The sequence below is a fragment of the Strix aluco genome, chromosome 1 (genome assembly GCF_031877795.1).
Source record: "Strix aluco isolate bStrAlu1 chromosome 1, bStrAlu1.hap1, whole genome shotgun sequence".
Taxonomy (NCBI): domain Eukaryota; kingdom Metazoa; phylum Chordata; class Aves; order Strigiformes; family Strigidae; genus Strix; species Strix aluco.
The window spans coordinates 35,238,599-35,251,015 of record NC_133931.1 but is presented as its reverse complement, the minus strand read 5'-3'; the positions used below and the strand labels follow the sequence as shown (position 1 = coordinate 35,251,015).

Below are 12,417 nucleotides of genomic sequence, written 5' to 3'. Positions count from 1 at the left end.
CTAAGTGCAACCGGAGGTGACCTGTGCAGGCAAGACTATTCATTAACAGATTAAGAGGGGAATGAGAATTGTGATGATGAAAACAAAGGCATGACCCACACATAGAAGAGATGAAAGAATGAGCAAGTCTACTAGACAAGGACAGAGAGGTTGCTGAAGCTAAGAAGGTCAAGGGGGACATCAACAACCACAGCATAGGTATGAGTGAAGATGAAATCAGAGGAGGAGAAAGCGGTTGGGGAGTGGAAGTCATAGGGATAAGATGTTTGATGTAAAGGAAAGGGGATGGAAGAGAGAATGGAGAATTAAGTCTTGGTTCTGGCAGCAATAAAGCCTCAGTTCAAGCGATACAATTCTTCAAGGACATTATTATCCTAGACTAAGGGTGAGGTACATGGTGGGTTCCAGGTTGGGGGGAAGGGAGTAGGAAAACTAGAAAATACTTCAGAAAGGTGGTAGCATTTAGAGAAAGACAGTATTGAGGTTAATTGTGTGATACTGCTCTGTTTGCGTGGCTCAAGACAGAAATCCAAATGCAGATAATTTTATTACATTATTAAATCTGAATTTGAGTGTTAGCATCAAAAAAGAGCTCTGCATTGCTATTTCACATGAGTTTTTTACAAAGGAACAGACTAGCAACCTTGAACAAATGTAATTCACATAGGAATTTTTAGGGGACTGGGAAAAGCAAAAGGATAATTTCTCTGAAATTATCTCTATCCAGAGCTGGCTATCTACTGTCATGGTGGCTGTTCCCTCTTAAGCAGTCTCCTAGAAAGCTGACTTGGGTTCCTTCTCAGCCTGAGGGCATCCAAACCACAGGCCTCACAGTCCAAGTGTATGTTTCTTACATATGCACAATAAATACTACTCAAAAACCAGGCAGCAGGTTGTTTGCAATACTTTTTTTTTTTTTAAACCTGTATCTAAAATATGCAGAATATAATGTCTGTAAACCAGCCAGGGAACATCAGAATACATATCTGCACCTTCACTCACAAGTGCTTTAATCAACAGACAGACTACAAAGTCACAATTCCTTTAGATCACTCCTTCTCTGTGGATTTCTTGCATTTTGACAGCATCTTTTATTTTCTGTCTGCAAATCATAATGATATTAGATACATATCTACAAAAGGCAACTGCCATTACCCAGACTACTCTGTACCCCATGAGTAGTCAGTCTCCTTCTGGTGAAGAAGGAAACTAAATCTAAGTCTCCCAATTTTCTGGGCATGTGTTTAAAACACTAGGTACTTTAGAAATACACACTGTACTCTAAACTCAGCAAAGAAAGCATTGCATCAGAAGATGTGAAACTTGCAGTACATTAAGCACCTAACTAAGCATCTCAAAAAGAAAGGAGAAGGACCAATTGCAGTTGTGGTCTTAACACACCTGAGTTGTGCCCAAACCTCACCTACACACAAAAATTCTACTTTGGATCTTGCCACTAGTTCTCAAAACAGCAAGGAAAAATAATCACACTCCCTTCCCTGTGTTGTTAATAAGGGGTTTTTTTCATATTAGGTGTTTTAGAAGGTTTTTTTCCAACTATTTCAAAAAATATATGCAAGTTTAATTGGTATTATTCTGGATAAATTATTATCTCCTCATTGCTAGATGAAACTGAAAAATAATACAATTATTAATAATGCCAAATATAGCATATATTTCCTAGCTTCAATAACACAAGGAAGAAACAAAATTGGACAAATCTCCTCTGCTTCTAAATTTAATTTTCCTATGTCTTCGATTAGAAAGAATACTAGTTATCTCAGACTGTTGCTAGAAGATGGGATGAATCCTTTTCTTTTTTGAAATTAGCACATCAACTCAGCAGCTACAGAGGCAAGGTGTTATTTAACGTAACCAACTGCTATAAGATACTCTGGCTAAGGTAGTGAGACATGCAGAGTGTGGAACTGCTCCCTGAAACACACAGTGATGGTATAATGTTCACCTGACAGTATGTTTGCTAAAAAAATCCACAAAACAAAACAAAAAAACCCCAAACCAAACAGATGGAAAACTACTGTTCTGCAGCCTGTGCTTCCTCAAATAAGTGGTGTTGTCAACCCTTCTTACTGTGGTTTCTATCCAGAATGACAAATAATTCAACAAATGTTTAGTGATGTATCACTCTAGCTCCTAGCAAGAGCATATTATAATTGACGAAGTTTAGTAAGTTTGGAAGCAATTCAAAAGTGAAGTCCAATGAAACAGCAGTACTTAGTGAGCAACAATGCATACAACCCCCTGCAAACCACCTTTCAAATACACTCCCCAAAATTACATATTTCAGCAAAATGTAACACATATAAATTCCAATGTAAAATGTCTGAAATACAAAACAAAAACTTTATTCTTAAACTGTAGATTTCAGTTGCTGCTCATGGAAATATAAGGGTACAAAATTATCTATTGGAAGTCTTTGCCAAAATCACCAGCTGAAAAATAAACATGTAGAGGACTACAAAAAAATCTTTATAAAACTAGTGAGGGCCAGAACTATAAAGTTCACATAAATTTTGTTTCCTACAAAGTGAAGATGTATTAGTATGCAAAATTTCATAAATACATGATTTATTTTGCATTTATTTTGTAAAAAAAACCCTGTTAAAGAAACATCTAAGTAAGAATTTGAATGTAACCATACAGTTAGGGCTTACAGTAACACCATATATTTTCATATTTTTTATATTTTTAATATTCTTAATCTCTTATTATTTGTTTTTTCATAAATACTAAAATACATTTATGAAAATAAAAAAAATAAAAAATACATTTCATAATGTATTATGAAAAATGCTCAAATTTTTTCATCACAGATTTAAGAAACTCTTCTGAGTATCTATTTGCTTTTTCTCATTGCCTTTTTTTTTACTGAGAACAATTGCATGAGATCAAGTATCTTTGTTCCTTAGGAGATCATCTGCTCCTGCTGCTCATTTACCATCTGAAATCATAATCATCTGTTGGTGACAATCTAATCATCTTCACAGTAACTAATTGTGATGTCACAAACAAATGATTATGATTTCAGGTGGTGAACAAACAGCAGGAGCAGATGTACTCTGAAGAACAAAGACTGTAACGTCATGCACGAATCCCTAGTAATAAAATGTTAGGCAAGAAAAACAAAGAGCCTGTCCTTTACAGAGAGGTAGAATTGCTCTGAATGTATTTTTTTTTATTATTAGTTTTTCAATACTTACTTTGTGACTCCCAAAATTGCTGGAAATACAATAAAGGAAAACTATACTATGGAAAATTGAGGGTGGAGAACATATAAAACCAGTTAGGGTCATTTTTTCCTTGTTTGAATTATAATATATAAAAACACTGTTACTTTTTCCTTTTATTTTCATATATTTTTGTTCTTCATAACTCATCGACAGTTTCCCCTAGAACATGTATTGTATGATGTTTGTGATTACCCCATCCAGAAATATAAAACCAAAACATGTTCCCAAGAAAATGCACTTTGCATTAGGATTGTTTATTTGTTTCATGTTTTGATTTTGTTAATAATCACTAAAGTTAAATCCAGAGAGATAAATGAGCATTCTGTTGACAGTAAACATCTCCTGTATGGGCTGTAAATGCTTGTGGTCTGCCCACAGTGTCTCAAAGCTTCTTCCAGAAGCATCAGGGGAAAAACCTCACTCAACGTTCTTGTTATTTCACGTGTGAAAAATGTCTATAGCTTCTTGTTTAATCTTTAAGATTGTGAAATGAAGAGGAAAGGTAAGGAAGTAAACCTGAGGGAAGAAGCTCTGCCAGTGAGCAGGAGGATCAGCAGTGAAGTTTGCCACAAGGATAGCTGCAAAAGTAACATGATAGAGCAGAACAGGAGAAGTTAATTTTCATGGATATTTAATAGGGAATACTAAAAATGCATTGAGCGAGTATGTAGGAGGATATGGACCGTAGGGTATTTCTCACAAAACCATACTAAATAATAAGGGTATAACAAAATCGGTTCTTTAACTGTTTTAAAATATATAACTGTTATGATTTTTGGCTTTGCTGTACTGACGTATACTTCACTTTGCTATTCCAGTTTTATTTCACACAGTTTCAGATGGAAACACAGTGCATTATGCACAGAAAGAAAGTGTATCTGCCTGCAAAAGGAAACTGATGAACAATACGTTGTCCTAGCAGGATATACTTGTTTTCCCGAAATAAAATTACTGGAAATCTGACTAAGAGCTGCCAAATGGTAGATGTAGCAATCTCAAAACACTGCATTTTCAAGACCACTGAAAGTTAGGTTCTAGAGTAACAACAAATGCAAACTCTACATTTCTCTTATAAGCAAGGATATAGAAGGGAGGAAGCTGTTCCATTTGCCCCCTCTAAAACTTCCTACAATAATGATGACACTGCAAGAGTAGATTCACCTAGCAACAACTGATGCTCTTAAATATAAACTAGCATATTCATACATGAAAGGATGTGACATTTTTGATCTCAAACAGTGGAACTTGTTTGGAACTGCCTTAAAAAGCTCTGCACTTCACAGGTGCATGAGAGATCATGCATGCAAGTGATTTCTTTTATTCAGAAGGAAAATTTCCTCAGGTCTCCTTGACTACAAAGCTCTGAAGTTATCTTGGACTCTGGGGCTTAGGGGAAGATGCAACGAGTGCTTGCAGCAGAAACTCTTAATAATACTAGTTCTTCTTCAGGATTTTTTATGTATTCCCTGTGTGGGAAACTAACACATAATATTCTACAAGAAGCAGAGCAGGCAAAGTGCTCATAGGTAAACACGTACTGGCAGACCATCTCCCTACTAAATATTAGCACAGCATTTCAACAAGTAATCATGCATGTGGAGAATCGGTGAGAAATATCATGTGATACTGCACAGATCTTCTCCAAATGCGGCAATCCCCTGACCTCAGTCACGTCCTGAAAAACAGGCCTCTTCATAGAGCCATTCAGTAGAAAGGTATCAACTGAACTTACTGGTTACCTAAATAACATACAAAAACGTTCTGTACATTTTCTATCCAGAATCTGTGGTTCCTTCCTATACATTACAAAAAAATGGTGTGAAAGATCTACAGTATAGAAACTACTACAGCGGTTTTCTGTATAAAAAATGTACTTTAATAGACTGCCAAACAATATAGCAGATTGATAATTCTATCAGAATGGTCATTTAGTTTAGAAATACCAAGAGAAGTTTCAATGAGAAACTCAAAATCGCCTATTAGCGATTTATTCAGCCAGGGGTGATATCACATTAACACATTTAGAGAAGAAAAATGCATTTCTAGGTCTTCCATGAATCCTGGATAAGACTGTAAAGTAAAGAAAGACTGGTCTCTCCTCTACATAACTGCAACATGTTCATTTCCCTCTTATGCCTTTATATGGAAATCACAGTTCAGCTGTAAATTTTAGAGAAAATAGCCCAAAAGAAAAAGGCCCTTTATGAGGGAAGAGTTAAAAATTAAAATACTGATTTAAAAAAATCAGTAAAAAAATATATGCTTGTTGATAACATTTTGGGTTCAAACCCTTCCTATTTAGCAAAAGGATAGCACAGTCCCTCTGAAATAAAAGATGATACTTTAATCAGCTGATTATTATTAATGTTGCCTCTAGATTGGAACCCTCAAAAAAGGGATTAAGCACAGTGGTCTCTGAACAGCACTGACAGAAATAAATGCTCTATGTCTATTGACATGATAGCTACATCTCCTTTGATTTCCAATTTATGTGGAAATCAGAAGAATGGAAATGAAGGCATCTAGAAATGTCTTTCATTAGAAAACCATCCCAGAATGAAAACCTGTTTCTGTACTGTGGCCTGTGGTGGCTGCAAAAAGGTCTGTGAGCAGGTCAATCTGTGAAAAACAAGTTATTTGGTCAGCACAGGTTTAAAATACAATTTTGTTGATCTTGTCTCCTGTTGAGTGAGTTTGCCTTTGTGTTCTCCTCCTAGATTTGGATTTACATGTGTAACTGCCAAAGTTTTCTTGCCAAGTGAAACCTGGGAAAGAGACTGTTTTTTCTTATTGATGTAGTAGACGGTTGTGATGCCATCTATAAATACCTTTGCTACAAGACACTGCAAGGATAGGGGAGAAAAGCTGGAGGTCTTATTCTGCTGTCCCAAACTCCAATATGTTAATATTTAATGATGATGTTAGAGATTTTGACAATGCAAACAGAAATCATTCTAGAAGTATTGATGCGGACTGATGATAGGGCTGGAATGAAGCAATTAACAAGAAGTCTTAGATCCTGTAGAATCCTTCCTTTCAGGGAAACACAATGGCATGTGCCAAATCCAAGATCACTTTAAATACTAGCAAACTTTTGTGTAAGTTGAAACACAAATCATTCCCCAGGTCTACTGACTGGGAAGACCGTATATAACCTGGGACACTACTGAACCCCCTTAAAACCTGCTTTTAAGGACCATGTCCTTCAGACATATATATGCAAAAACCAGAAGGTAGCTCGTGTGTGTCTGTTGTAGTACAGTTCTTAGTTGAAGGAGATAATATTTGGGACTCCTAAGAAGTTCGAAACTCAACACAGTTCTAAAGAAGAATCCAGGGTTCATGGAAAAGGGAAGCAAGTACTATTCACATTATCTTTACCACTCTAAACAGCAAAAAACTAGTTATAAAGTCACAAAGGGCTGTCTTATTCATTACCTGTTGCAGTGAAACTGAAGTTGGTTTTCACCGCCAAGATCTCTCAGGCCTTTGTGTCTATAGAGACAGTTCAAGGAAGAGAGAAACTACCAGTAGTAGAACCTGATCAAGAGTCAGGGATCTCTTCAGAAATTTTCGGCCCATACAAGTCCATTGGACCAAATGGGATATAGTCTGAGTCAACTGGCTTATGTCACTGTGAGGACATTCTCTATTATCTTCAAAAAGTCGTGGAGATCAGGAAAGATCTCCAATGCCTGGAGAAAGGCATCATCATCATAAAAGGCAGGCTGGTCAGTCTCCCTTTAGTCCCTGGGAAAATCATGGATTAAGTCCTCTTAAAGCCATTTGTGGGCACTCAAAGGAGAAAAAAAACATGGGGAACAATCAGCCTGAATTTATAAAGGATAAAAAACAGCCTTAACAACCTGATTGCCTTTTATGATAAAATGACTAGATTTATGAATGAAGAGCAGTGGATGTCATTCACCTTGGCTTTAGCAAGGCTTTTGACATCATGTCTCCCACAGCATCCTTGTATCCAAGCTGTGATGTTAGCGTCTGGGTAGATAAATGATGAAAATCTGTTTGGATGATCAGACTTAGAGGACAGTGGCATGCTTTGGGGACCTAATAGCAGCCTTCCAATACCTAAGAAGAGTTTGCCAAAAAGATGGAACCAGGCACATTACTGAGGTATGTAGCAGAAGAACGGGAGATGATAGTCATAAACAAACAGGAGATGTTCTGACTGGGATAAAAGAAAAAAAATTCAATGTGAAGATAATTCAGCATTGGAACAGGCTGCCCAGAAAAGCTATGGAAGGTATCTCTCCGTCCTTGGAGAAGTGGAAAAAGTCATAAGCAACCTTGTCTGAACTCTGTACTGACCCTGTTTGAGCAGACAGTTTAGACGATCTCCTAAAATCCCTTACAACCTGAAGGATTCAATGAATCAATGAGCAAATAAAAATCTTCTTGTTCCTGCATTCATTCATATCTACACTTACACAGAGGACACTCAAAAGTTAATTGATCTAATTGCAATAAAAACCCTAAAATATTTACCAAAAGCACTTCAAGTGTCTCAAATAATCCAAATCCTACAGAGACAAAGAGAAGTAAGTATAAATATAAATTTAGAAAGCAATACTTACTGTTACTTGTTGGCTCAGGAAACCCAACATTCTGGCTGTTCCAACTCTTGTTTTCTCCAAGCTGAAACAGGTAGAAAAAGACAAATAAGTAAAGAGCAAACTACTCCTTAAACAGAACATTCATGTTTATAAATTTAGTAGAAAGAGTCTAAAAAGCATGACTTGGGATTGCCACATCTGCTCACAAAACTTTGCTAACGCATCTTAATTTTTGTCTAAAATAGGTTATTTGAAGAATGTACCCTTCATGAATAAACATTAACAATTATTGCCTAACACTGAAATATAAATGTTTCCCCAAGGATTAGGCTCAACTCAGTATGTTACCAAATCAGACTTAAAATCAAATGTTTTAAGTAGCTCTCAACTGAAAACATACACAGACAACAGAGAAATTACATTCTAAAACAAGAAGATTGTAATATCTGCCTATGAAAGAATGCATAAACACTACAAAGTACTTTGGGTGTAATTTTAAAATATTTACTTGCTAGGAATCCATTTAGTTACTGAAGTGGAAGCAAAAAGAGATTGCAATTTTCTATTATTTTAATATATAGTCTTTTTTGAGGGAGCTAATTATCTTCAAATTAATTTTATTATGTTTAACACTGGGTATTACTGTGACACAGAAAAGGGGAGCAATTAACACAGAAGTTCAAAATGAGGCCGTTCCTGAAGTCTACACAATAAATAAGATGGCACTGCTCTAGATTTACGTGTAAATGTGGATAAACAAGTCCAAGCTTCCTCATGAACTAGGAGCTATTGACAACCAGCTCTATGAAACAAATGATCCTTTTCAGATTTCACTGAGATTTTGTATGCAAACAGAAAACCTCACAGCAAACCAGTCTATGTAACATGACAAAGCTGTAATAATTTGCTCTGGAAGATGGGGTTGATCGGAAAGTGGAAGACATGCGAAGGAGGATCAGTCAACTGAAATCTGCCTCTCCATCTCAGAGGTTGCATTGAGGCTGCTTGGATTGCTATCGTGTTGTAATTCAGACTACTAGATGATATGGTTTCCTTGGGAAAGAGGAGGGAAGAGCACACTACGCAAAGCAGCTATTCCAGTGATGGTTTCCCTGCCTTTCCTCATCATGTACATCCCAATGGGCTTACAGCCTAGGCAACGTGTCACAGAAATATTTAGTAGAAAGGGAGGATAGGTATTAGAGCTGGCTCTCCAAGTGGTCACCCACCTCCACTATAAATGTGTTTGTATTTACTGCTGCCTGTTACAACAGCATAGTTTTGTCATGAATCCATAATATGCATCTGTACAGCACGAGCACGCTACTACAATATGAGAAGAACATTTCCAACTCTCCTCATTTCTCTCTTTTTACTGTTTATTAACTTGATGATGATGGGGAATTTAACAAGAATCAGTAAGTTATCCTTGGTGCTGCTGTCGCACATGAATGCAATCTACTCTGGTTTTCTTCTCTCTAAGAGAATAAAAATGGCAAGAAGAAACAAAAAGATGGAAACATGAAAAAATGAAGGCATGACAACTCTCCATTCTCATCCATAGAGCTAAAATTCTGATAGCTGTAAGAAGTCTCCCAGGGCACTTTCAAATTGCTCTTCTCAGGGCTCTGCACAAGCATTACTGATTTCTTCCCGGAATTGGAATACCTCAGACAAGAGCAGAGCCCTTACTTTTTTACATTACCTGAATTACCTGTTTACCTGTGCTGCCATCAGCACCATGCGTGGCTCTTGAAACACTCTTAGGTCTTCATTAGAACAATGAATACAGTCACATTTTATGCACCAGGGTTAAGGAAAAAAATACTGACTTTGGTTTTGTGGTTTTTTTAAGGGAGGAGGAAGGGGATGAAAGGACTTGGGGAAATTGGGAGCAGGGGAATGAGAAGCTGCCTTTTTAAAAAAAGAATCAAAAACAACACAAGTGAAAATTGTCCATTTAGATGCCAGACTGATACGTCAGCTAATCTACATCGGGCCCCATTTTGGATTCAAAGAGAGAAACAAGTGTCTTCTAATGGTACATTTTTATTGTGCAATTTATATGGAAGGAATTTTGCATTGCTCAAATTGGTAGAGATCTAAGAGTTATTTTCCGTCTTCTCCAGCACAGTTTATTTTAAGAATTAAAATGCTTTCATCTACACAAACTAACTTGTGTATCTGCAAATATGTTCAGTCTGTTATATACAGAAGATAAAGCCAGATGTTCTAGATATTTTATGTCCTTAACCCCAACAAAGCTATAAAAATTTGTTCTATGGTCTTGAATACTGCCACTACATAAAATTTGAGCAGTTCACATTTTTGGGATACAGTGCCATGTTTACTCATTGTGTTCAGAATAATATCAGACCACTGTATGGTATTCTATCAATTCTAAGATATCTATGTCTGCAAGTATGTAATTGAACCTGTTTTCTTAGACAATGCACTTGTAAGCAATAGTTTAATACATGTAGGGAAATGAAGCAGCAGTGCCCCTTTTTAGCCACTCAGTTTTTTTAAGGATTTCAATGTAACCACAAGTTTCCACTGTGTAGAGCTCTCCAAAGCAGCTATGTTGTGGGCTGAATTTTTTCAGGCTTTATCTCTGAAAATTACTGAGGAAAAATAGCTCAGCCAATTTGAAATCCAAACCTATGTTTTCCTATTAGAAAAAAAAAGTTGACTTTTCCATTTTGCTTTGTTTTTCAGAAAGCCCTATGCAAACTGGCAGTCAAGAAAAAGTTAAAACTGGTAAAAAGCATCTTCCACAGCAGAAAAGTCTCAGCATTCTGGTGAAAATTAATTATCATTTGATTCTGTCATAAGCTTTTTTTAAAATGGCTATGACTGCACAGTGTGTTATCACTAGGAACTCTTGCTTAGAGTATTGCACACTTGCATATGACTAAGATATATAGTGAAGAACGTAGTGAAGGTGAGTGTGAATAGCATACATATTGCTGCTCCTCTCAAAGGAGAGGGAAACAGAAGGAGGTGGAGCCAAGTATGGCATTTATCTGGCTAGGAGTATAGAACATACAGAACAGAGTATCTTCCTATATATGGTGGTTTGGGGTTTCTTTAAAGAAAAAGAGAGGGTGTTTCAGAATATATATATACACATATATATACTATCTTCAGATTTATCATGTTGTCCCTAGAAAAGCCCAGCAGAACATTCTGTTGACCTGAGCTAGCTGGTGCAGCCACAGCAAATATTTAAGCCATGATCTATATATGTATATATATATATATATATGCACTGACTCTGCATATGACAGAAGCTGTTCAGAGTCCACAGCTTAGCTAAATACTTTACCAAATACCTTTTCAGGATACAAAAGGCAAAGTCTTAACACCTAATTTTGGTTACAAAACCTCCCATCAATATACTCAAGACAGGAGAGGGGTGCTAATTTCCACATCACTAACACAGAAATACATACCTGCAACACGTATGAATTTAAAATGTAATTCCTTCTCCACAAACGAAAACAACACACATTTTCTTTCTCAGTCATCAAACCTGAAAAGGCCATTATTTTTCTGGAATGCTTTTAGTGCATATGCAACAGGAAGACAAACATTAACTACTATGGCTACTTCATGTGTGAAAATTACTAACATATTCCTCTCGGTGCTCTCATGGATGTCCAAAATGGAATAAAAGCATGTTCATCCTCATTTGTAAGGAGAAATACGTGCACATGTCACATGTACACTTTTGCACACACACTATCCTATGGAACTACATTTCTGTTCTTAATTACTTTTACAGAAGGAGAGGCTGCACTTACTACTAAGTGTAGCTATGGAACTGTAGCTAAACGAAGTCTAATCCCTGACAAGCAACACCCTAAAACAGGGGGTGCACAAGTTTAAGCTTCTGTTCTTACTAAGTGATTATCTGATACAGATAAAAATCTAGGCAAGGGTAAAATATGGGCATCATAAAAATTAGTTCTCACCTTTTCTGGCTGGTCTTGAAGAGGAGTAGAGGCTTTGTAACCCAACTGTAGCAACATTGCTTCTGCTGCATTTCTTTTAGCTATTTTCTTGTTTGGGCCTGTTCCAGTAGTAATCTCATTGCCTACTTTTACCTTAAAAAGAAAAAATTGATCATAAACACAATAAATACAAGACTCCTTAATATCACCATGCAACAATCCTGCTGACCTACCAACAACTGTCAGCTTTTTTGATGAAGATGTAATCTCAAAAAAGTAAGAATAGTGCAAAAGGGGACTACAATACTGCTTCACACAGAGGAGCTTGTTTAGATTTTTCAGAAGGTCCCCAAATTCGTACTAAAGAGCTACGTTTTTCTGTATCTCAGTGCACACACAGTTGTCTCTTTCTTCCACCTGCCACTGTGTCAACTCCATTTTCCTTGCTGAACATCTCCCTCACTCTTAATGCAGAAAGTGCTACAGGATCTGTACTTCCTCTTTCTTGTAGGAGTGTTGCCTGCAGCAGCTTCCCCAGCATCATCAGGACAGTATTCAGAACAATGAAGAAACAAACAATGACCTGGAGATTTAAATGAGAGCGGTTTCTAAAGAAAGAAGAAAACCACGTTCCTC

At 36.7% G+C, this 12,417-nt stretch overlaps 1 protein-coding gene across 9 annotated transcripts in view; it reads right to left on the bottom strand.

Moving 5' to 3' along the window:
- STAU2 (staufen double-stranded RNA binding protein 2) overlaps window positions 1-12,417 on the bottom strand; it is a 173,031-nt gene that overhangs the window by 87,304 nt on the left and 73,310 nt on the right. For all 9 annotated transcript variants that reach the window (XM_074817378.1, XM_074817349.1, XM_074817394.1 and 6 more), the window contains 2 exons: window positions 11,803-11,934; window positions 7,847-7,907 (listed from right to left, as the gene is read on the bottom strand). In XM_074817378.1, coding sequence (XP_074673479.1) covers window positions 7,847-7,907; window positions 11,803-11,934 — 193 coding nt within the window. The remainder of the gene's footprint in view (window positions 1-7,846; window positions 7,908-11,802; window positions 11,935-12,417) is intronic.